At 31.5% G+C, this 27,124-nt stretch overlaps 1 protein-coding gene across 8 annotated transcripts in view; it reads right to left on the bottom strand.

Moving 5' to 3' along the window:
- Positions 1 to 27,124, bottom strand: part of LOC143064600 (uncharacterized) — a 96,718-nt gene that overhangs the window by 38,183 nt on the left and 31,411 nt on the right. For 4 of the 8 annotated variants that reach the window (XM_076237525.1, XM_076237522.1, XM_076237523.1 and 1 more), the window contains exons 2-12: positions 20,068 to 25,725; positions 16,862 to 16,953; positions 12,995 to 13,076; positions 11,985 to 12,064; positions 11,660 to 11,758; positions 9,156 to 9,245; positions 8,453 to 8,542; positions 4,312 to 4,401; positions 1,193 to 1,282; positions 628 to 717; positions 79 to 180 (exon numbers count right to left, since the gene is read on the bottom strand). In XM_076237525.1, the coding sequence (XP_076093640.1) occupies positions 79 to 180; positions 628 to 717; positions 1,193 to 1,282; positions 4,312 to 4,401; positions 8,453 to 8,542; positions 9,156 to 9,245; positions 11,660 to 11,758; positions 11,985 to 12,064; positions 12,995 to 13,076; positions 16,862 to 16,953; positions 20,068 to 25,687 (6,525 nt within the window). In that variant the 5' untranslated portion in view covers positions 25,688 to 25,725. The remainder of the gene's footprint in view (positions 1 to 78; positions 181 to 627; positions 718 to 1,192; positions 1,283 to 4,311; positions 4,402 to 8,452; positions 8,543 to 9,155; positions 9,246 to 11,659; positions 11,759 to 11,984; positions 12,065 to 12,994; positions 13,077 to 16,861; positions 16,954 to 20,067; positions 25,726 to 27,124) is intronic. The other 4 variants (XM_076237526.1, XM_076237527.1, XM_076237528.1 and 1 more) reach the window with 4 other exon arrangements.

Here is a 27,124-nt window from a genome sequence, read left to right as displayed (position 1 = left end):
AAACAAGGCGTGTTCCCATCATGTACTGGTATATGTGTTGAAACATTAACTGTTCCTCAACCTTCAAACAATAAATACCGGAAATGGAAATCTGTGTGTGCCTCCCCTAGCAGTATATTGAGCATTTTCTAATGAGTTCACTTTAGAATGTACATTCCATGATAATTTCTCTTCATGAATCTATTCAAATACAATTTCAGTTATGTAGAACATTTATAATTTCAAGGGAGATAATTACAAAATATATTAATTCAGACACATTTTTTTAGAAATTTCAGCCAGATTTTTGTATATATGAAGTATAAATAGAAAACTTGTTTGTGAAGATTAAAAAACAATACAACTTTCAAAGTTATAAAAAAAGAAGATTTGACGTGTTTTTCTTCAAAAATTAATATTTAATTTGATATCTTATAATCTTTTTGTGTATGTGTAATTGTCTGGGTATTCTGAGTTAATCATTTCTCTATTGCAACACAAAGTACTTGCAGTCATTTTATCCTAAATATCACAAAATTATCAGAGACAGTTAGAGTGTACAAGTTTAAAACAAATAAAGATGTTACTGAAAACTTAAACTGGAAATGAACTATTTTTTATATGATTACTGTAAAATAAACCTCCTACTTTAACATTCCCGCCTCCTGGGGAATAATGTGCATTTTCTAATGAGTCTACTTTAGAATGGGTATTCCAATTTATAGGATGATGTTCTATCTGTTAAAATAAAATATATATAAAATCAAAAAATATATTCATTCTTTATACTGAATTATCACTTAGGTCGAGTCGCAATTAATTTAAACTCCTTATTGAAAGAAAATGAATAATTATATCATTTTGAAAATAGTAACATTGATAAGTTTAATACATTTAACAAAAATTTATAAATCTAAAAATCTTAACTTAATACATTTTAGATATCATTTAATTAAATGCAATAACTATGGCAAGCCAATCAAGTTGTATTACTTAGTAGTTAAAAAATCCAACATTGTGTAAAGTCAGCAAATAATTTGACAGTAAAACAAATTGAAGATGCATTGTGAAAGGCATGAATATGTATAATATAATACAACAGTCAAAACTCAACCAAATTACTATTGTCTATCTCTAAAAATCTGTGTTTTATCTGTCTTTTATATGTGCGGGTTTTTTGTTACATAAAACACCAAGGTGATCATGACCTTACTTGAAAATGACCGCCCCCTGGTACATAACCAGTGTTTTCCAAGGAATTAACTTGAGGTTCTGCTTTCCATTTTAATTTCTGTGTTTTAATCTATTTCAAAACAAAACAGACATTTTGTTGAAAATAATATACTTATGGCATTCAAATCCCTGTTTTTAATAATATTCTAAATATATTTGATTAAGATGTGAAAATTTTGGGCTCACAGCAATACTTTAGCTCAAAGCTTTTCAATGTCTTTACAAAAAAACTTAAAAAAAGAACTGCATAAAATTAAACAAAAAATATATAGTGAGGCAAATAATTGCTGGCCCTCATTAAATAAATTTTAAAACTGATTTTATCATATGCATATACAATGTATTTACTAAATCCCAACAACCATTTGATTCTTTTTTTCAACCATGTAATTTTTCTATTTATTTTATTTTGCTTTTACTATAATTTCAAAGATAATTTAAAGTTTCAAAGTATATCTAAAAAAAATCTAATGAACTTATGTTGTTTTTTCTATAAATAGAGGCTCTCAAGAGCCTGTGTCGCTCACCTTGGTCTATGTGCATATTAACAATAAACACAGATAAATTCATGACAAAATTGAGTTTTGGTGATGGTGATGTGTTTGTAGATCTTTCTTTACTGAATATTCTTGTTGCTACAATTATCTCTATCTATAATGAACTTGGCCCAGTAATTACAGTGGAAAATATTTCCTAAAAACTTACAAAAATTAACAAAAATTTATGAAAATTGTTAACAATTGACTATAAAGAGCAATAACTCCTTAAGGGGTCAATTGACAATTTTGGTCTTGTTGATTTATTTGTAGATCTTATTTTGCTGAACATTATTGCTGTTTACAGTTTATCTCTATCTATAATAATATTCAAGATAATAACCAAAATCTGCAAAATTTCCTTAAAATTACTAATCCGGGGGCAGCAACCCAACAACAGGTTGTCCAATTTGTCTGAAAATTTCAGGGCAGATAGATCTTGACCTGATAATTAATTTTATTATATACTTAGTAGTAAATACAGATAAATTGTATGTGTAATACAATCATTGGCAAGCGTGCTGTATCAGCCACCCGTGATGATATCGATATCAGCACGGTTGCAAAAGCTTTATCACACCTTTAATCTGTATGACGTCACGTCATCGATTGCAGTCACTATTGCAAAGGCTTTCAAATCCCTAACCTGTATGACGTCATGTCAAAGCTATAATCTGTATGACGTCATGTTACATAAAAAACATATACTTGAGGTATATGTATATAATAAAGTGTATATGATATGGCTTTTTCAATATCACACACCATATCAACCCTCAACTGGTGTCTCGGGTTGATACGGATGCGATATTGAAAAAGCCATATGATATTCTCTATTTATCCCATGTCAGATTGCTCTAAATGCTTTGGTTTTTGAGTTATAAGCCAAAAACTGCATTTTACCCCTGTGTTCTATTTTTAGCCATGGCAGCCATCTTGGTTGGTTGGCGGGGTCACGCCACACATTTTTTTAACAATATACCCCAATGATGATTGTGGCCAAGTTTAGTTTAATTTGGCCCAGTAGTTTCAGAGGAGAAGATTTTTGTAAAAGATTACAAAAATTTACGAAAAATTGGTCAAAATTGACTATAAAGGGCAATAACTCCTTAAGGGGTCAGCAACCCAACAACCCGTTGTCCGATTCATTTGAAAGTTTCAGGGCAGATAGATTTTCACTTGATGAACAATTTTACTCCATGTCAGATTTGCTCTAAATGCTTTGGTTTCAGAGATATAAGTCAAAATCTACATTTCACCCCTATGTTCTATTTTTAGCCATGGCAGCCATCTTGGTTGGTAGGTTGGCCGGGTCACGCCACACATTTTTTAAACTAAATACCCCAAAGATGATTGCGGCCAAGTTTGGATTAATTTGGCCCAGTAGTTTCAGAGGAGAAGATTTACGAAAAATGGTTAAAAATTGACTATAAAGGGCAATAACTCCTAAAGGGGTCAACTGACCATAATTGTAAATCTTACTTTCTTGAACATTATTGCTGTTTACAGTTAATCTCTATCTGTAATAATATTCAAGATAATAACCAACAAGAATGTGTCCAAAGTACACGGATGCCCCACTCGCACTATCCTTTTCCATGTTCCATGGACCGTGAAATTGGGTAATTATCTAATTTGGCATTAAAATTAGAAAGATCATATCATAAGCAACAAGTGTACTAAGTTTCAAGTTGATTGGACTTCAGCTTCATCAAAAACTACCTTGACCAAAAACTTTAACCTGGACGGACAAACGGAACCACAGACGGACGGACGGACGGACGAACGGAGCCACAGACCAGAAAACATAATGCCCCTCTACTATTGTAGGTGGGGCATAAAAACAGCAAAATTTCCTTAAAATTACCAATTCAGGGGCAGCAACCCAACAACCGGTTGTCCGATTCATCTGAAAATTTCAGGGCAGAGAGATCTTGACCTGATAAACAATTTTACCCCAATCAGATTTGCTCTAAATGCTTTGGTTTTTGAGTTATAAGCCAAAAACTGCATTTTACCCCTATGTTCTATTTTTAGCCATGGCAGCCATCTTGGTTGGTTGGCGGGGTCATGCCACACATTTTTTAAACTAGATACCCCAATGATGATTGTGGCCAAGTTTGGTTAAATTTGCCCAGTAGTTTCAGAGAAGATTTTTGTAAAAGTTAACAACGACGATGGACGACGGACGACGGACGCAAAGTGATGGGAAAAGCTCACTTGGCCCTTCGGGCCAGGTGAGCTAAAAACTAAATAAATTGGTACAACTAATCATAATGTCAATAAAGATTTTCAACAATACTTAATATTCAGTTTTAGAAAAAAAATATGCTAAATAAAATGTGTTTCATAAATATCAAAATCTGAAATAATAGTTAAACTATGAAATCATATATACCAAATATAAATGCTCTTGCTTTGTAAAACCAAATAATAATTTAAAACATAGTTTACATGTTAAAGAAAATGTAATTAAAGTGCAAGAATCTTGATCTTTCTACTGACACTCTAAATGCACACTAGATTGTGATGAATGAAAACACTCGAGTGATAATGATCATACATGAACATTACCGCCACCTGGTACATAACCAGTATTGTCCATAGAACCAATTCTAGGTTCAGCCTTCCAATTTATTGGATCATTTGTGATCTGTTGAAAGAAAATCATAACTAAATAATAGTGAATATGAATAAAAATATTATAAACTTAAAAACAAAATTGCTTATAGTAAAATGCATAATGAATTGAACCATGCATTTTCTAAAATATCAATAAATGAAAGTATAGAAAAATATGTAGCATTTGTTATTCTGTAAAAAAAACCACCAAAAATGCCCATGGGCATTTTAAATCCATGTTTATCCAAGTTCATTTCTAACCATCTTTTAAGCTGATGAAAAATCACAATTGTTGTTTAAAACTCTTCTGTATTTTTCAACAAATCTTCATTCTTCCCATAAAAGGCATGCATTCTAATTATGCATAGTATATTTTCCTTTCTTGACTGTCTCACACCTAATATTACATCTTACAAATAATAGTCAATACATGGTACTTGAAACAAATTAATATTTAACTATAAAATCTATAAATCAAAAGAGTTGTTATTGGAAATATTCTTTTAATATTTATATTTTATTGTCTTTTGTTACATGGAATGTAGATTTAAAGGAGTAAAAAAACAAGAATGTGTCCACAGTACACGGATGCCCCACTCACACTATCATTTTCTATGTTTAAAGGACTGTGAAATTGGAATAAATTCTCTAATTTGGCATTAAAATTAGAATGATCTTATCAAAGGGAACATGTATACTAAGTTTCAAGTTGATTGGACTTCTACTTTATCAAAAACTACCTTGACCAAAAACTTTAACCTGAAATTTGCACTATCATTTTCTATGTTCAGTGAACCGTAAAATTGGGGTCAAAACTCTAATTTGGCATTTAAATTAGAAAGATCATATCATAGGGCACATGTATACTAAGTTTCAAGTTGATTGGACTTCAACTTCATCAAAAACTACCTTGACCAAAAACTTTAACCTGAAGCCAAAAACTTTAACCTGAAATTTGCACTATCATTTTCTATGTTCAGTGAACCGTAAAATTGGGGTCAAAACTCTAATTTGGCATTTAAATTAGAAAGATCATATCATAGGGCACATGTATACTAAGTTTCAAGTTGATTGGACCTCAACTTCATCAAAAACTACCTTGACCAAAAACTTTAACCTGAAATTTGCACTATCATTTTCTATGTTCAGTGAACCGTAAAATTGGGGTCAAAACTCTAATTTGGCATTTAAATTAGAAAGATCATATCATAGGGCACATGTATACTAAGTTTCAAGTTGATTGGACTTCAACTTCATCAAAAACTACCTTGACCAAAAACTTTAACCTGAAGCCAAAAACTTTAACCTGAAATTTGCACTATCATTTTCTATGTTCAGTGAACCGTAAAATTGGGGTCAAAACTCTAATTTGGCATTTAAATTAGAAAGATCATATCATAGGGCACATGTATACTAAGTTTCAAGTTGATTGGACTTCAACTTCATCAAAAACTACCTTGACCAAAAACTTTAACCTGAAGCCAAAAACTTTAACCTGAAATTTGCACTATCATTTTCTATGTTCAGTGGACCGTGAAATTGGGGTGAAATCTCTAATTTGGCATTAAAATTAGAAAGATCATATCATAGGGAACATGTGTACCAAGTTTGAAGTCGATTGGACTTCAACTTCATCAAAAACTACCTCGACCAAAAACTTTAACCTGAAGCGGGACAGACGGACGAACGAACGGACGAACGAACGGACGAACGAACGGACGAACGGACGCACAGACCAGAAAACATAATGCCCCTCTACTATCGTAGGTGGGGCATAAAAAATCACATTTGTGCTTTAGCAAAATAGCATTATTGATAAGGCTTAAAAAAAAGAAATGTCTATTTCACAGTACTCTGCTTCATAGCCAGTAGTGTCCAATAAATCAGTTCTTGTTAAAATATATCAAGCAGGTATAATATCTGACAAAAACAAGAATGTGTCCATAGTACATGGATGCCCCACTTGCACTATCCTTTTCTATGTTCATTGGACCATAAAATTGAGATAAAAACTCTAATTTGGCATTAAAATTATAGTTAGAAAGATCATATCATAGGGAACATGTGTACCAAGTTTCAAGTTGATTTGACTTCAACTTCATTAAAAACTACCTTGACCAAAAACTTTAACCTGAAGCGGGACAGACAAACAGACGGACGAACAAAAGGAGGCACAGAAAAGAAAACATAATGCCCCTCTACTATCGTAGGAGGGGCATAAAAATCACTTTGTCTATCCAAAACAATGAGTATGACATTCAAAAATTTGCCTCTAAAGCTTATACTTTATTGTGTACAGCTTGTTCAGGTTATGTGAACTGGGAACTAAAAAAATCTCAAATAAAGTCAAAATTATCTGATAACAAAACAAGAATGTGTCCACAGTACACGGATGCCCCACTCACACTATCATTTTCTATGTTTAAAGGACTGTGAAATTGGAATAAATTCTCTAATTTGGCATTAAAATTAGAATGATCTTATCAAAGGGAACATGTATACTAAGTTTCAAGTTGATTGGACTTCTACTTTATCAAAAACTACCTTGACCAAAAACTTTAACCTGAAATTTGCACTATCATTTTCTATGTTCAGTGAATCGTAAAATTGGGGTCAAAACTCTAATTTGGCATTTAAATTAGAAAGATCATATCATAGGGCACATGTATACTAAGTTTCAAGTTGATTGGACTTCAACTTCATCAAAAACTACCTTGACCAAAAACTTTAACCTGAAATTTGCACTATCATTTTCTATGTTCAGTGAACCGTAAAATTGGGGTCAAAACTCTAATTTGGCATTTAAATTAGAAAGATCATATCATAGGGCACATGTATACTAAGTTTCAAGTTGATTGGACTTCAACTTCATCAAAAACTACCTTGACCAAAAACTTTAACCTGAAGCCAAAAACTTTAACCTGAAATTTGCACTATCATTTTCTATGTTCAGTGAACCGTAAAATTGGGGTCAAAACTCTAATTTGGCATTTAAATTAGAAAGATCATATCATAGGGCACATGTATACTAAGTTTCAAGTTGATTGGACTTCAACTTCATCAAAAACTACCTTGACCAAAAACTTTAACCTGAAGCCAAAAACTTTAACCTGAAATTTGCACTATCATTTTCTATCAGTGAACCGTAAAATTGGGGTGAAATCTCTAATTTGGCATTAAAATTAGAAAGATCATATCATAGGGAACATGTGTACCAAGTTTGAAGTCGATTGGACTTCAACTTCATCAAAAACTACCTCGACCAAAAACTTTAACCTGAAGCGGGACAGACGGACGAACGAACGGACGAACGAACGGACGAACGAACGGACGAACGGACGCACAGACCAGAAAACATAATGCCCCTCTACTATCGTAGGTGGGGCATAAAAATCAAAGACCAATCTTCAATAATAAAGCAAGGCGTACAATCTCAAATTAAATACCTTAATATATAACTAAGAATAAGAAAATAATCGGTAGTTTTCCAGCAAGCAGTTATAATCTCTAACATGTAATTCTCCTCACCTTGATTATAAATATCATGCAAAATAAAGTTAATAAACACCTACACAAATCAATACATAAACATCAGTTTAACTTGTTGAATGAGTTGTTATTTAAGCATCTTCCTTACATTCAGCAAGTTTGCTTACTGCTAGATATCTTGAAAATGAAATTATTTGAGCTAATATCAAATGTTTTTTAGCAATATCATCTATTTTGCTTTAGATGTTTTTTTCTTTTTTAAAGTGTATTAATTGAATACTGTAAATTTAGATATTATTGCAAGGTGTTTTTCTTTCATTCAAATAAATTATTATGTAAATGGGAGAGTGGGGCAATATTGAATATGAATTTGCATTCTGATATCTAATGTATATATCTGTTTGCATATATTTCATTAAATCATAATAAGTTATCTAGCCTTTTTGTCCATTTTCTAAACATTGCAATAACATCTTACTTTACATTTACTTGGCAAATATTCCTTTTTTTGTTGTTAAATTTGAATAAATTCAACAAGTAAAACTTTTGAAACATTAATGAAGCACAACGGCATGTGAAACATGAAGTCATACTTTAACATGACCGCCTCCAGGTGAATGAGATGCATTATCAAGTGATCCCACTTTGGACTGGCCATTCCACGCTAATTTCTCAGTCTGAATCTAAAATGAAGCAAAAACAAACAACAACTACATTAATAAACAAAATATTCAGCAACAAATAAGCAGCTAGTATTGTATATATATATTTCTCAACATTTTGAAGGCATTAAGCACAAAATATTACGTTTTTTGTCTTAAATTTCAAGTCTTTGTAACATAATTAATAGGCAGATAAGCTAATTTTTGTACAAAGTTTTTAAAGACTAGGTACAAATATCAGCAAATAACTAAAACTTTTCTTTAAATCTTGAATAGCACTTTTAAAACCAATAAAAACTGCCAAATGTCATAAGCCAAATAGTTCAAATTAATAGAAAGTCTTCCTTTATCAAATAAAATCCTTGCCTACTTTTCATGCAAAGTTGTTTAGTTTCCAGCAACTGAAGCCATGCATGCATTTATTTTCACTCCTTATTATTTTATAATTAACTCCCCTTGATAGTTTACAAGAAATATACAACATCCAACCCGGTACACAATGGAATACATATCACAGACAGGACTACTCAGGCGGCATTAAACTGGGTTTTTGGACAAATTGGAACTTGTCAGACATTTATGAACAAAGAATAATATGACAAAAACTTACACATTTCTGTACATTTAGACTTACTTTGACGTTACCGCCACGTGGTGAGTAAGTGGCATTTTTTAGTGAACCAACTTTTGATTCTGCTTTCCATTCTAACTTCTGGGAAACAATCTGAAATGTCAAAATAAACATGCACAAGAAAAACAGGATTTTAAAATCAAGCAGCACTAAATAAATGTAAATAAATAAGCTGCACAAACCTAGTCGAAAGTTTTTTGGTGAATAAAAACTGTCAATTTTTTTACAAAGCAATTGGAAAGTTCTATGTTTGAGAAGAAGACTTGAATCCTCTTTATGTATGTAAAAAGTTACATCAATTTATTCATGTTTGGATTACTGATTGAACATGGCTATTTAATTAGTATAGTCATTAACATTTTACATTAAAATCAAAGAGTATATCAAATGTGTCCATGAATATGTTACCATGGATATATCTTATCTATAGGGAATCCAGAAAATTGCAAGATCAACAAGCTTCCTGATTTGAATTTAAGGAAAGAATGAAAGACAAAATTAAGGCACTAATACTCCTTTTTTCTTAAAATGATTTTAAAACTGTTAACACAGATATATGTCTCGCCTTGTTGTAATTTTGATAATGCAAATGTTGAAATTAAAATAGCAATACTTTTACATGTAAGTTTAGCAAATATTCAAAGCCAATGAACAATGACTGAAGTTACATGGAGAAACAATCTCCATGGAAATGAGATGTGCCAATGCTAATACAACTGCATACCAAATACCATTATTTTATCATAAGGTGTTCCCTTTAAACAAACCTAAACACAAACATTAATTTTTAAATTTTTTACTTCAAATAGTTTTTAAAAAAATGCAATATGCAAATATTTATATGATGATTTTAAATTGAAGACAATCACATAATGTTGAGAAGTAGGCACCTGAAGGAAAATTATAGGTATTTTGCATCCTTGATATAGCTATAGGGTCTCCTGAAAGGGATATCCTCAAAATGTGCAATGTTTTATTAAAGCTCTACCATGTAAAGTAGCAAAACCATGCTTATCTATCTATACTATATGTCATGCTTGTTCTTGACACGTTTTTATTTGTTGTAGGTTTTTTGTTTCTCTTCAGCAAAGAATGGCACAGTATATGAGACATAATATTATCTATCATGCTATGGCTGTGACGATGATGTAATTTGTTTGTATAAAGCCTTACTTATGACAGAATTTTATGTGAAAAGTTTTAAAGATCAAAGTTTCATATGATACCATATAAACTTACCAGTATTCATGATCCATAAAAAATTCATACAAGATAACTTATGGCCTAATTTATAACACTATAAGCAAGAACCATATTTGATAGACATGGACCCACTAAAAACTCTGAATTACATGCTGCGGACTTGGAACTTGCACATAGTGTGGATAGGTAAAACATGACTGCGAGTGCTCAATCCTTCCCTAAACTGGGGCAGTGGCGTAAAAAAACAACATAAGAACAAACTGTCAAAAACAGCTGCAAATGGCTGAAATCAATAGATCTTAACCAAGCACAAAAAAACATAAACATAAAAACAATAGACACAAAGCACCAATATAAGAGTACTCACAGTTTTTGGAAGCTAATTCAAAGCCAATTGTAACACATAAATAAATCATGTTCTTTCTAACTAAAGTATTGAATAGTACACATCCAACAGATTTAATGTAAAGAAGTAATTAACAATCTGAGAATGGCATGACCTTGAGCAATGTAATACTATAAGAAATCAGTATTGGCAAGATATGGGATCATGATTACTCACAACATGACATATACAGCAACATTTATTTAATAATGTTTTTATTTTCCAAAACTTAATCAATGTTAGTATCGATTAAACAATATTGAAATATTTTCCTTTAATGATACATTGACAACCATAAAGTAGAAGACTATTCAAAAGATCAATGAGTTTGAATGGATCATATCTAAAATTAAAGGCTCTCTAAACAACATCACTGTAAAGATATGGATGTGAAATCCTGTTTTAAATAATAATTCTACCGATACAGCCAATTTTTCTAACCAAATCTTTGTGTTGAGATCAAATCTTCCCTACATAATAAGACCTTCCCATACATCAAATATAGTTGACATATCACTTTCAGTATATGAGAAATGGACTCATTTTTATTAATTTGAATTGTTTATTGTTTTATAATGTCAAGGTCTTTTATTACTGACCATACTGCATGATTGTTGCTCAGTGTTGAAGACTGCAGGATCACTTATAATTGCTTACATCCAAGTCATTTGGTCTCTAGCGGATAGTTGTCGCATTCAAAATCACACCACATCTCTTTATTCTCATTTTAATAAAATATCATAACTGAATGTGTATAGTAATGTAATGGTCAGATAATTCAAATATAAAACAGAATACCTCAACTTATCATTATTGTCTAATAATTCAACACTAATTTCAATCTGGTCCTACTAGTCCAAACCTACTAAACCATGTGTACCAACAGAATGGTAGACAAAAGTAACGCAATGTGTCTTACCTTTTTATCTCCCCCTGCAGGTTTATGAGTAAGATGATCCTTTGATCCTATCTTACTGCTTACTTTGGAGAAATCTTGCTTGTGACTTTGTATTTTAACCTAAATTGAAAAAATGGAACAAATAAAGAAAGGATGTTTATGCAAGAGAGGTAGAAATAACTCATAATCTATCATACAAGTATTATTACCAATTTATTTTCCCATTATAAAAACTAGAACCCCTAAATTCCCTGTGACATCGTAATTATTTAAACTGAACATTAGGCTTTAGAGAAATAACTAATTAATAACGGTTCTGTTTACACATTAGAACTGTAAGTGTTACCTGTCCTCCACCAGGTGAATACTTGGTGTTGTCAAGGGAACCAATCTTTGACTGAGTTGTTTTTGTCGGTGTTGGTTTTCCTGTAAATAATAATTTAGTACTATTATTTTTGTCAAGTATTCTTTATATTCATGTATATTTCAATTTAAACAAAAGTTAAACAATTAATAAAAATTGAGGCATGACAATGAATAAAAGGTGTTTAAAATATCAAACATCTGATCATCTATCTATCTTGCAAAAATAGGTAACAATAAAATAAGGAATTATTGATATCTTAAATGTTTCAACTGATGTGCTTGTTGCTATATACACCCTAATACTATTCATCTGCCATTTCTGGACATCTTATTTAAAGGTTGCTGTAAAATTTAGATGTATTAATTATAGTATAACTAATCGCCGTATTTGAATATAAAAAAATAAGACAACGTGTGAGCGAACGACGCATGGATTAAACGAGTGCGCAGCATGAGTTTAATCCATAGCGGCGTTCGGTCACACGTTGTCTTATTTTTGATATTCAAATACGGCGATTAGTTATACTTTTTATTACATTGTCAAATGGCTTTTTTTATGAAATTAATGTAGAAAATGTAAGGGACTATATGTTTTTCCTACGCATTTACAATTTGTTTTGATCCGACGTTATCGACGTCTTGACAACGCCTATTGTTGTATGACATCAGAGAGTGAAATAACCACGTTTATTTCACATGTGAAATTATCGGTTTTTATTTAACTGGGAAATCAATGTAATTTATTGCAACCAATGTAATAAAGAAAATATTTTATACCATAACAAAAAAGTGATTGTTGTATAACCTCAATAGTTCAAGAGGTGCAGATTTCCAAATAGTAATAAGGTCTATTGTATATATTTCTGTCTATTGTTGAGGATTTTTTGCTTACCTCTATAGTCTATACTCTTCTTTTAATTATTTTTGTCATTGAATTGTTGTCTCATTGACATATATTCCAAATCTATTTCTATTCTATATAAATATTACCTGCTGTTTTTCTGGGACTTCCTTCAGATTTTGTAGGTAGACTTCTATTCATCGTTGGTATTGTTGACCTTTTAGCACTAGTCTGCAATATCAAAAAAATATAAGCATGATTGTTGTAAGCCTTCACAAGCAAGTATTTTCAGCAAAACAAAAGAACAGAGTTCAAATGTCAAACAAATGGAAGTTTTTAACGACCTTGACTGGCTATACAGCCCTTGCAAGCTTGTTTTCCAACGTCCCCCACGTTTGACATATTTTATATTTTGTAAATCCAAGGGCATAACTCTTTTATAAAAAGTCGATCAATGACCATTATGGATATTGTCATTAATTTTGCTCATATTAACCTATAGTATAAGTTTTATAAAAATCTGTTAATAATTGTACCTGTGAGAGCGCTAATGAGGAAATTGTCTATAAATTGAATATTTCCAAGGGGATTCATTGTTATTTGAGGATTTGCTGGGGAAAGGTTTGGTACAGGTGAACCAAGAATTTAAATGTTCAACAAATTGCAAGCGTTTTTTAAAAACTTGTATGCAGACTATGGCAAAAACCTTAAATCAAATATCAACGAGGATGCAAGTCTTCCTCAATCCACAAAAATTGGTATACACAAAAATAAATGAATCCACATCAAATATTTCCCCGGGAATAAAAGTAGGCAAATGTTCAATGAATCTATTGTACATGTAAATCATTACAGAAAGTAATAATCAAGTCTAATCATGATACCTTTAAATTATTCATGTATGGAAATATTAGAATTTAATCAAATAGAAATTATATAAGTAAGTCTTAACATCCTCCTTGACTTGAGTGATGTGTATTGGATTTATATCAAGTACATCCTAAAAGGGTAGAGGTGTTGACAAGTATATTTACTCTATTACAAGTATACCATTACCTAACAAGTAAAACATACTTGACAATTTACAATTTTCTTTCAAAAAAAAATAAAATTTCTCTATGAACTGTTTACCAAGTTGTGGCTTATAGTCGCCTGATAAAAGTTACATGCATTAAGTGTTTAAATTGATTTTTTTTTCATAAAAACCACTATATTTTATGAGTTATGATTGCTTAACAAAAGAAATCTTCCCAGTGGCTGCCTTTTCAATGCTGTCTTTCTTTTTTTTTTATTATAGCTAAACTGGCTTAGCCCATGTGTAGTCCATGTCAGTCATTTGAAGTTAGCAAGCTTGCAAGATAATTATACATCCTAGATAAATTGAGCTTATTTTTACAGATTGAACAAAAAATGAGTTCTAATAGCAAAATATAAACGGTTTTATAACTGTTTAAGAAAAAAATCTTAATTTGATTTTTTTGTCAACATCCTAGCAAATTACTATGAACCAAATCATGTAAATTTTATATTGAAATAGAATATTTAATTTCCCCCATTTTACTTATACTACACTTTATCAGAAGCCTTAAGTGACCAAAGAACATATAAACATCTGTAATAAATATTTAAATCAAAGGTGACAATTCAATGTTATATTCTGTAACATGGAAACTGATATACATTTACATAAATGTTGTCAATCTAAATTAGAAAATAAAAATATTTCAGGATGTTTTCTTTATATTTCCTATTTTCTTTTTAATAAGTATCAGTGGTGACTTTTATCTGTATTGAGTTTTTAAAAGCTTTAAATGATTCTATCGTTTTTTTTATACAATTTTTTTTTGACATTTTAAACGGAACATTTAAGTTTAAGAATATGTTAACTAAACTCAGTGGGATAAGTTTTATTCCAGTTTTATCATGACTTTTACTGTTTATACTATAACTTTTAATAGCAAAAAAATTTAAACTAATTATTCAAAAAGTGTCCAAACAAAGCACAAATTCAGATCAAATATTACTTCAGTTTGTAAATATACATGTATTGTATGCAAATTACTGGTGTTGTTTTTGTGTAAAAAGACAATGCAGCAATAATATTATAGTTAAGACAGTATACTTCTTGTCCATATGATGGTTTCCCTTAATTTAAGACAGATAACTAGCATCTCTAGCAGAGTTTTCTCGAATGACTAAAAATTGGAAATTAATAAAAATTATAGGTTAAACTTAGTCTTTAAATACCTTGACACAATAACTGTGTATCACATTAGATATAAGGATAGAAGTTCAATTTGAAAATGCATCAAGAATGAACCTTTTTCAATGTGAAAATACTTCTCCGATTGCTATTTCCCGGTTTAAAAAAAATTATATATGGTATGTTAGACTTCAATGGTGGATATCTAATTAATTAAAAAAATAACTGTATTTTTTTAAAGTAAGTTTTACCCGAATAATATATATATAAAAAAATGCATGTCTCTCAACAATCAATCTATAGCAAAAATGCAATACAATTTAACTTTTGAACTACAAATGTAATCTTTTTTCTTCATGAAAAGTAAAAAAATGTTACTTTAAGAATTTCTCACCTTGAAAAACAAAATATTGCTGGAGATAAAAATTTCCAAAATTTTGGTCATTGAAATTGTGTCAACAGGCTCAGGGTTGAATAACCTATTAAATGTCCAAATTTCTATATTTGAAGATTCTTTGTACTGTTATTAAATATCCAATAAGTTGCCATGTTTATATTTACATTTTCTCACCTGAACAGGTAGGTATAAAATCATTATTAACCAATTACCTAAGGGATGGAGATATTATCAGTGGTGTGGAGGGTTAAGAATAAATATTTACGTCAATAAATTTTTAATATTAAAATTGGGGCAAAATTTCCCTTTCTTGATAGTAAAACTGAAAGATTTGTTCAGAGTTCTGTTTTTGAAGTGATTTTAAGTGAGTACTGATTATGACTTACTGTAATAAAAAAAATATGTCAGCCTTTAAAGGGGCACTAGCTACGAGATATATAAAAAATCTAAAGTTTGATTTTTTTCTGTTCAATCAATAATGAAAGTGAAATAGTGAAATAACAATTCGCTTTTTGCAGCCAAAAAGGTTCAATTTTGTCAAATTACGCTAAGAAACATTGATAATTACTAATTCACTTGCAAGTGAATGAGTCGACCTCTTTAAATCCGTATTCATGTGAACTTCAATTTAACCCCTAGCTAGAGATTGACAACGCATGCATTGTATGTGCACTGGTTATTTAAAGAAAAAGAATGTCAACAATGAAAATGAAAATACGGTAAATCATTTGATTACTAATTCGATGCACATAAAATTATTCTTATACGGTTAAAAACAATGAGAAACATCTATTTTTAATCTATAAAATAAAAACAAACAGACCTATAAAAATCCAATTGCACGTGTTGGTTTAATCTATTCATATCTTTATTTATGTTTACATCGCTTATATGGTCATCTAAGGTCAAATCGATAGGTAATTAGATGGCGTCTGGACTAAAATACACACGAAACGAATTTTTATATTATCTACCCCATGCTCTGTAAACTGTTTATTTTAGACTTTTGATAGTTTGGATAAATGTTTTACATTGTTATAAATCAAATATGAGAATTTGAGTCAAATCGGTGACCATGAATTTGACAGCTAGTGCCCCTTTAAATGAAATTCATTTTTTGGTGTAAATGGGACAGTCATTGGTACATTTCCATCTTTCAACATTAAAAAGATATATGTATCTCTTTGTACTTAATCTATATGAAATAAATGCTTTGCTTGAATCATCTTATATTATTTATGGTAATTCCCATACCTATGGATCATATGCTTTTTAAATTACTTTTCTTCTTCTAAAATATTTTTATGGTTTAATTTTCAATTCTTATTTTCATTGCAATAGTTTATTATCTAAAATTTCCCGTGTTTAATCCTTGTAAAATGTTCCTACAGATGAACGAGTAAAGTATACACATACAGATCTGGTCATTTTGTCATCTTGTGACTTGTTCTGGGTTTCTGTCTTTCTGGGTGATTTGTCCTCTTCTACACCACTGTCTGATGAAGCATCTGTAAAAATCATTACAACCAAACATCTTTAATAACAGTGATCAAAGGATTTGTCATTGATATATTCTGGACATCGACTTTCACAATATTGTATAAAATATTGTCATTACAGTATTCATCGGATAGAGAAATATGAAATTTAAGTAACTTTTAATATTACTCAATAGAAAAACTTGAAATTTAAAAGATAATCAAGGAATACAGATTATATATAACCTGTACACAAGTTTCATCATTCAAATATAAATTTATCTTTAATGTGCATGAAATATTTGTCACTACACATTTCAAAATGTTTTCTAATTGATTAACATTCTGCTAACTAACTTTATACATATATAAAATAATGAATTAATTACACATGTTCATTTGATCTAACTCAACTACTCCAGAAATACAATGTTTAGCAACCAGAATAGCATACTGTTGTACATAACATATATTGCAATGATGATAAAATGAAGTGCATTTTTGATGATTATCTCCCCTTTCCCTTTCTTCGGAAGCTGTCTTTTAAATCAAAGATTACTCATCACATAGACATTCAAAGAAAAAATACATAAAACGTGCAAAAATTAAAACAAAATAAAATAAAACACACAATACATGCAGTGCTGTAAATGTTTGTATTTTCTGCTTATAGAATAAAGAATTGAAAGGTTTGTTTTCTTAAGTTTTAACTGACAGTTTGTATCATTATTCAGTTCTGTACAAATTGAAATATAATTTTTGACCACTTGTAAGAAAAAATTATTCATAGGTGTATATATTCAAAATCAGTCCTGTTACTTTATAATTTTTTTCTCCTCGTAAAAATAACATTTAAACTTAAAGTTACACTTAATGTTGTAGTTTTTAATCAGAATTTATTATCATTATTTAATTTACTAAAAGCAGAAATACTGGAATGAAAAGTAGTTCATGAGAAACAATGTTCCTTTTCTACGTTCCTTGCATTTGGACAGTTTCAACTTCATTAAACTTCTATCAAATATCTGCGGTGCAAAGACAAACCATTAATTCACAATACACCCATAATTAAGAATTCTTTTCACACTGCATAAGTTCAATCAAATAATACCTATTATTTAGCTGATGCAGGTTAAAAAAATTAAACTGAAAAGAACCAAAAAAATCACATAATGTCATAGATATTTCAATAGTTACACTATTTCTTGTAAATGGAAAGTCTACTTTAATTTTAAGCACGATTTACTTCCTTGTACATGTGTTTTCAAAACTTCTTGCTTTAATTTTAAACATGTAATTAAAAAATCTGAACAAGTTATGAATGTTTCCATGTTTTTCAAACTTTTTACCAATCGTATATCCTAGAAAAACAACCTGTTTAGAGTTACTTCCCTTTTTACGTTTTTGAAACGTCATTTCAAATATTTTAAAAAACAAGTAGATTTATTTTTCTCAGTGGCAGATCTTTCATAAGTTTCCTGTTAATTAATTCATAAATTATTTAAAAACTAAGGTTCCAACTCCCTCCGACAATATTGAAGAAGGTGGATTTGACTACTCATATAAAGGTTCTCTTGGTCATAGTGCTACTCTATAGTTTTCAAGTATTTATACATCTTTGTCTGTCATTTGAGCATTCCTGGTGTAGATAAACCCATGCACCAAATCAATAATGATATTTTCAATTCCTTAAACAGAATATAAAATTTTTATATTTTCTGCTACTCAATTGATTTAATTTAACTTTAATAAGAGATTTTTTTATTTCACAGAACATTTTGAAGTGTCTATAACAAGTCTGGCTACTTGGACCATGTGCTGGTTATTATCCTTTTTCTCCAAGGATTCAGTTGGTTTGTGTGGTAGGTCGTTTTGCTGAACTTATTGGTTTTAATTAGTTCTAGTATAAACAGGATGTAACTGCCTTCATCGTCAGTATTAACACCATATAAATATGTTACAATTACAAAATCAGTCATTTTTTTTTCTCTCTGTCGAATACTATTTTTATAAATAGTTTAGGCAACCAATGTTTATCAAATAATTTAATTTTGAGAAACTGACATTTTAAAAACAGTTAATTTAATGATCAATAAATGAATTATTATGTCGTAAAAAGACTGTCGATTGAAATAATGCAAGGCACATGCAAATAAAGAAATTAGAAGAAACAAAAAGAAACAGACATGCAACATGTAAACTCAATACATTCAACAACAAAATCATGCAAAACTGTACGAAATCAAATTTATTCAAAAGTAAAATATGCAAAAGAATCTATAAATACCATATATGTACATGAAAAATGACATCAAAACTCAATATGTTTAAAAAAGTCTACTGTAAATTATCTTCCCTTTTTTAATTTCCAATGTTATAATCTCACATAAAAAGTGTTAGAATCTGCATGTTCATGCAACCACATCAGGTTCACAAATTAGCAACAGCACCAAAGGAAAAATATAGATTAATTCACGTTAAATGAGATTTAATAAGACTAAAAGTAAATAAATATATATACGAGTTTTGATCTTCAAATGTACAATTAATAAAAGTCATCAAAAGATCATATTATTATCATTCACTTGGTATAAAGCAAAGCTTTGGGTGTATTTGCTAAGCTGGGTGTTAGTGATCTTAAAAACAAGGCCTGCCAAACATATATAATCACCGTCCAGAACCAGATCAGTGTAGATTCAGACCCTGGTATCTATCAAATGTAATGGCAGATGACTAAATTGACCATATAAAGGTTATTTTATTCATGGTTAGTTAGGGCATTAGTTAGTTCAAGCTACTGCTTATATGACCATTCTGATGCAAATAATACTAAGTCTTGTTAAATACCAAATAGCATAACTGTGTGTAGATAAGTGCTATACACAGGGCTATATTATAAATAGATTTTACAATATTTCATTTACTGCAGGTATTATTTGCTTCCAAATGAGCATGAATTCATTGGCATATTGTATTTTTAACGAATAAAAAGTAGCATTAAACACATCAATGATCTAATAACCTTAAAATATGGGGACTCTAATCTAGTTATCTGCCATTATTGTTGATTAACAGTGGGTCTCTTGGAATTTACACTGATCTCATTTAGGAAAAATAAACATAAGCTATAGAGTGTCAATAAACCTTTTTTTGATCTTGTTATTCTGTATCTAGATGGTGCTGTCTTTGGAACACTTCTAAGCGGTTTGGTTGGACTGGTTGCACCTTCCAATGCAGACTTCTCGAAAGTGCGGGATTTACAAAGACTACTCTTAGTAGGTCTAGTCAGAGAACTAGTCCTTGATATGTCAATAGATTTGGGTCTTTGTTTAGTCTGCTGTACAGGATCAGTTGTAGTAGGTCTGGGTTTACGAGTTGTGTCCCTTGGCATTCTTGTTGTAGATTTATCTGCTCTGGTAGGTGGGTTTGTCAATCTACAGGCTGACATGCTACGTTTATCAGTTTTTGTAGGTGATGGAAGTTTACTTAATGGATCTTTCTTCCTAGTAGTATCTTTTATTATCTTCATGTTTTCCTTGGTAAAGTCTTTCTTCTGACTTTCTGGTTTTGCTAATTTTAAAGTTTTTTTCGGAGAACTCTGCTCTAATTTTTTAACTTCACTTTTCATAATTCCAGTTTTCTTCTTTACTTCTGATTTTGCAATACTGTCCTTCACCTCAGATTTTGTTTCAACTTTTGTAACTATTTCTGGCTTTCCTTCTTTTTTAGTTAAATTAAAGTCAGTTTTTTCTTCCCTTTCTGGAGTGAACTCATCTGATGTTGACTGAGATATGCCATTTTGAAAGCAGGGATGTTCATTTTCTTCTTTTTCAGGAGTGACTTCCTCAGAAGCTGAATGGGATACCCCATTTTGGGATATCCCATTTTGCATACATGGCTGATATGTTTGAATAGCTTCATCTTGATCAACAAATCCTCCAGTTAGAGAAGATGACATCAGATTTTTCTCATTTTCATGTTCTACATACAATTGTGCATTTTCATCACTAGATGGAGACCTGATCATACCATTTTGAGATAGGGGTGATTGTATGGCAGACTCCACATCACCTTCTTCGCCATAACTGTCAGTTTGTGTTTCTGGACTTGTCACATCCTCTTTATGTTGACCTAAACTATCTTGAGCAAGATGACCTTCAACATCACCTTCCTCCCCATAACTGTCAGTTTGTGTTTCTGGACTTGTCATCTCCTCTATCTCTTTACCCAAACTATCTTGAGCAAGATGACCTTCAACTTCACCTTCCTCGCCATAACTGTCAGTTTGTGTTTCTGGACTTGTCATCTCCTCTATCTGTTGACCTAAACTATCCTGAGCAAGATGACCTTCAACATCACCTTCCTTGCCATAACTGTCAGTTTGTGTTTCTGGACTTGTCGTCTCCTCTATCTGTTGACCTAAACTATCCTGAGCAAGATGACCTTCAACATCACCTTCCTCGCCATAACTGTCAGTTTGTGTTTCTGGACTTGTCATCTCCTCTATATGTTGACCTAAACTATCTCGAGCAAGATGACCTTCAACTTCACCTTCCTCGCCATAACTGTCAGTTTGTGTTTCTGGACTTGTCATCTCCTCTATCTGTTGACCTAAACTATCCTGAGCAAGATGACCTTCAACTTCACCTTCCTCGCCATAACTGTCAGTTTGTGTTTCTGGACTTGTCATCTCCTCTATATGTTTACCTAAACTATCTCGAGCAAGATGACCTTCAACTTCACCTTCCTCGCCATAACTGTCAGTTTGTGTTTCTGGACTTGTCATCTCCTCTATCTGTTGACCTAAACTGTCTTGAGCCAAATGACCTTCATCTGTTTTTCTATCAGCAGGTTCTAAAGATTCTGTTGTTTCCTCATTTTCGTCATGATTCTCCATGTGCAAATCTGTTTCAGGTTCCTCTCTTTCTATAGAAACTACAGGTTTCATTTCTTCTTGGACAGTTTCTTTAGCCTGTAGAGACTCCTCAGAATAATTTACTGCTTCTGAACCATCATCTATTGTATGACCTCCAACAAAACTTTCAAGGTCATCCCTCTGATTAAAGGACAAATCATGGCCTTGCATTGGGGGCTCATCTGTTATATCATTAAATTGTTCATTTTCATCCAGAAGAGCAGAATCATCCATTCCAGTAGTTTTTAAATGACTGGTTTGAATTTCATCTTCTGGGGTTGACTGTTCAAATTCTGCCTCATCATTTGCAGCTTTGTTATCCTCAAATGTTTCTCCCTCATCATCTGATCCTTTCATTCCAGTCTCTCTCTTTAGATTTACTGGAATTTCTTCTTCAGGTGAAACTTCAGGGGTTGACTGTTCAAATTCAGGCATATCACTCTCAAACTGTTTATCATCAAAAGTTTCTCCTTCTTCAAGAACAAATGACCCTTCCATTCCTGATTCTCTCATTTGATGCACTGGAACCTCATCTTCTGGTGAAACTTCAGGAGTTGACTGTTCAAATTCACCCTCATCACCATCGTAATTTTTATCATCAAATGTTTCTCCTTCATCTAGTACTAAAGATCCTTCCATTCCTGTTTCTCTCATTTGATGCACTGGAACCTCATTTTCTGGTGAAACTTCAGGAGTTGACTGTTCAAATTCCCCCTCATCACCATCATAATTTTTATCATCAAATGTTTCTCCTTCGTCTAGTACTAAAGAACCTTCCATTCCTGTTTCTCTCATCTGACTTTGTAGAATCTGTTCTGATTCAGGTGAAATTTCAGGAGATGTCCGTTCAAAGTCATCTACATTATGTTCATATTCAGCTTGATCACCTTCATATGTTTTATCATCAAATGTTTCTCCTTCATCTAATACTAATGATCCTTCCATTCCCGATTCTCTCATTTGATGCACTGGAACCTCATCTTCTGGTGAAACTTCAGGAGTTGACTGTTCAAATTCACCCTCATCACCATCATAATTTTTATCATCAAATGTTTCTCCTTTGTCGAGTACTAAAGAACCTTCCATTCCTGTTTCCCTCATCTGACTTTGAGGAGTCTGCTCTTGTTCTGGTGAAATTTCAGGTGTCGACTGTTCAAATTCATCTACATCACCTGCATACTTGTTATCTTCAAAAGTTTCTCCATCCTCCAGAACAAATGATCCTTCCATTCCAGATTCTCTCATTTGATTGGCTTGAATATCATTATTTTGGGAATCATCAGAAATAGGCTGTTCATTTTCATTTTTTTCGTCACCAAATGTTTTATCATCAAGTATTAGTGGCTCCCTCATTTGATTGGCTGGAATCTCATCTTCAGGAGAAGTTTCAGGAGTTGACTGTACAAATTCTGCATTATCTACATCAAAATTTTTATCTTCGAAAGTTTCATCTTCATCCAGTACAAATGATCCTTCCATACCTGTTTCTCGCATCTGATTGGCTGGAATCTCCTCCTCATCTGATGAGCTATCAGGTGAAAGCTGTGCAGGTTCATTTTTATCTGAAATTTGAACTTTGTTTGCTTCATCTGATATAATGGAAACTTCTTCACCTGCATCTGGTAATTGTGAAGCTGGCATCTGCGAGTCTGTTGAATAATTAGCAGGCTCAAATGAGGAAATTTCTTGTTCTGATTGCAGACCTTTACTATTTTCCATCATATAGGTTGTCATAGAACCATTATCTATTGATTCTTGCTCCCCTTCTGATGAAATAGATTCCTCCATTTTCTTATCATTCAAAGTTACCCCTTCCTCCATCACAGTTGAGTCATCCATTCCAGATTGTTCATTTTGTAATTTATCATCTTTTTCATCTTCTGATTCATCAGAATATTCTATATCTGGTTTATTGTCCACTTGTTCCAAATCCTTATCCAATGTTTCTTGTACTTCATTGTTTTCTAAATCTTCTCCTATATTTTGATTTTCACTTTCAAATGTTTCAGCTGATAACAAAGTTTGTGGTTGAACTTCCTCTGAAGGTGGGATATCTGATAATGTCGGTTCCACAGAAGGATTGTTGGCCATTTCTAAGCCAACATTGCTTTCCGAAAGAGTTGATTTTGTTAACAAATCTTCTTTTTGATGATGACTTATTTCAAGTTCATCAGAAACTAAGTCATCAATCTTTTTAGTTTCATTAAGTTGTTCATGGTGCATTTTACTTTCCATTTCAATGTCCTCATTATCAAATGAATTTTGTTTTTCAATTTCCTGCTGTTCGTGCAAACAATGACTTTGTTCAAAACTTTCTTCTAAATGTTTTTCTTCGTTATCTGAAAGTCCTTCTAATATGTTACCTTTTTGAAGGTCAAACTGATCTACATTGTTATCAATCTGTTGAGTGTGTTCCATTGTCATAGCAACAGAATCAGGACACTGTTCCAATGGAACTAGACCATGTTGTTCTAGCTCTTCATCATCTGTGCTCTCTGATTCTTCCTTTAGTGTACCTTCTTCTAATCCACTTATCTGAACCTGATCAGTCGATTGACCTCCTACGAAATCTTGAAAAGGAGGTCCTGTCTCCATACTTGAAGATTGATTAGGATCAGGAGTTAATGACCTTTCTTCCATGTCTGAATCATCACTTTCTATGGGAATGTCTTTGTTATCTTTTGCCATTTCTATAGTTCCTTCTAGTACTTGTTGATCTGAAATCAAATCAATTTTGTCCTCATTTGATTCTTTGGAAGAAATTTGTTGGGGAGTTCCTGACTCAAATTCATTTTCAGAATCACTATGCAAAGATTCCTTTTCATCTTGTTTTAAACGGTCTAAATGTTCTGAATTAGTAGCAGCTGGTTGGCTGGCTTGATCAGCCATATTTCCATTTTCTTCGTCAGATAATTGACCATGTACTACGTTATCTTCAAACTGAACATTCCTTAAATAATCAGAATCTTTCTGTGTAATACCAGATGCACCTATATTTGGATCAACACTATTGTTCAAAGCATTTTTAGTGTCTTCAATTTGAACAGGCTGTTGTTTTTCTTCTGTATCACATATGTCTGGAACAATATGTTCTAGACCAGTTTCACCTTCCATTTTATCCATGGATTCATCTGTATAATCACTTTCCTCTGAATCCACATATTCATCGTCATAATGATCCGCATTTTCATCCTCATTATAAAAGTCATTCTCAATTGCTTCATGTCTATCATGAGGAATACTTTGACTGTGCAAATCCTGATCATCACAACTCTTTAAATCTGTATCACAAGTACTAACTGTTTGTTCATGACCTTCCATGACCTCAGTATGTGAAGGTGAGGACTCCATCATTAAAAGATCAGGAGGTTGTGAAGCAGGAACATGTTCTTCATAGCCAGTTTGAGCTATTGGTTTTTCTGAAAGATTATTGGGTGTAAAAAAATCATCTCTGAAACTAGTTTCTTCATGACTACTTTTTGATTCTAACGAAACTGGATTCATATTAAGTAGATCAGGTTGAAATTGGTTCATTGAACCCTTGACAAGAGGATCATGACTTCCTTGGTTAAGCATCATGTCATCCTCTCGTTCCCAATCCCTGTTTGAATCTGAAAGACTAGAATCAACTAATTCCTTCCCTGTAAAAGGAGGAATGAAAGAACTTTGGTTTTGACCATGTAAAAGGCTATCGTCTGTCTCATCACCATGGTAATCATCCGAGTAACCAGGCACTTGCTGATTTGCCATCTGGTAATTTAAAAGGTCACTTTGATTTATTTCTCCATTGTCACTTTGTCCTTTTGAAATAAAAGGGTCACTAGAATCAAGGTCAAGGTTGTCATCCATTGTGGTTTCTAATGCTATCTTGTAGGATCAACTAAACCCTGAAATGATAAAATTATTTCAAAGTCAATGATTTAAAAACAATAACGATATTTCAAAGTATTTTTTTAAATTTTAAATTAAGCAGCATCTTCCGGTGCAGATTTCTTTCCCAAGTTAATTGGCAATGTCCTTTTGTATTGTATTGACATGAATAACATTACATTAAAAAAAAACATTGGTTTGATTAATTAACATAATGCTTGAAAGCAATGATTCTGATTTTAATTTTTCATGCATAAAAATAAATGAATAAAGAACTTAATTTAATTATTTAATTGTTTTCTTTATCTTGCAATGTCTAAAAATAACAATATTTTCCTTCCACTAACAATATAACATCTTATACACAGATAAAGACAAAACAGTTGAGTTATAATCAGTTGTTATCTTATTTTTTGTCCCAAAAATTCAAATTCAGTCAATGTTTTCAAATAGACTCTTCATAATAATAGTCTTATATATTGTTCTCTTCACTGTGTTATGAGTTAAAATTCTATGTTGTGTGTAGTTCTGTCTTGTTTCAGACTATCACTTTCAAGTGAATACTTTGTTTCAGACTATCACTTTCAAGTGAATACTTTGTTTCAGACTATCACTTTCAAGTGAATACTAATCTATGGCATAGAATTAAAGAGAGAAACGAAATTCCAATGACAGCACCTCTCTTAAAGTTGTATTGGACATAGTTTATAACTTATATACTGGCAATTTAATGAGATTTCTAACAACAGAGTCATCACCTCTTTTCAGCCAAGTTTTTGAGGATACATTTGATTGAAGAAAGCAAATTTTGTCAAGAATTTTATCCAGTACTATAGTCTATACGGATTACCGCAAGAAAGAAATAATGTCAAATACTTATTGTGGAATACCATCACTGGGGGTGACAAGTCTTTCATGCCATCACTAATCCAGTGTAATAAAACACCTATTTCATGTCATTTATAAGTAAAATATCAATCAGTACACATCAAATGGATTTAGTGTAAAGATGTTATCAACAGTTTGAGAAAGCCATGACCTTATGCCAAAAATAAAAATAAATATTGTCTTATGTTTGCTAGGAAGCTGAATTCCTGCTAAAACTTCATGATTTTGTAGCTAGCAGTCATAATCAAAAGGAAACTCTGTTGTATATACAAAACAAAAAACAACAACAGTTAACCAGTAGGTTATTAGGTATATATGAATAAAAAATAAAATCAATACAATTTCATGACAAATGGTCTTCAATGTTAAAAGTAAAAATAAAATGAAAATAACATTCATTTTTTATGTTCTCTTTTCCCATTGGTGACATTCATTACTCTAAAACAATCATTAAACTAATACTAATTGGCAAATGAAATGAATATTTCTACAAAGTTTCCCTCTGGAATACAGTGAGGGATAACTTGT

Source organism: Mytilus galloprovincialis, chromosome 2 (genome assembly GCF_965363235.1).
Source record: "Mytilus galloprovincialis chromosome 2, xbMytGall1.hap1.1, whole genome shotgun sequence".
Taxonomy (NCBI): domain Eukaryota; kingdom Metazoa; phylum Mollusca; class Bivalvia; order Mytilida; family Mytilidae; genus Mytilus; species Mytilus galloprovincialis.
This window is presented reverse-complemented; position numbering and strand designations above follow the sequence as displayed.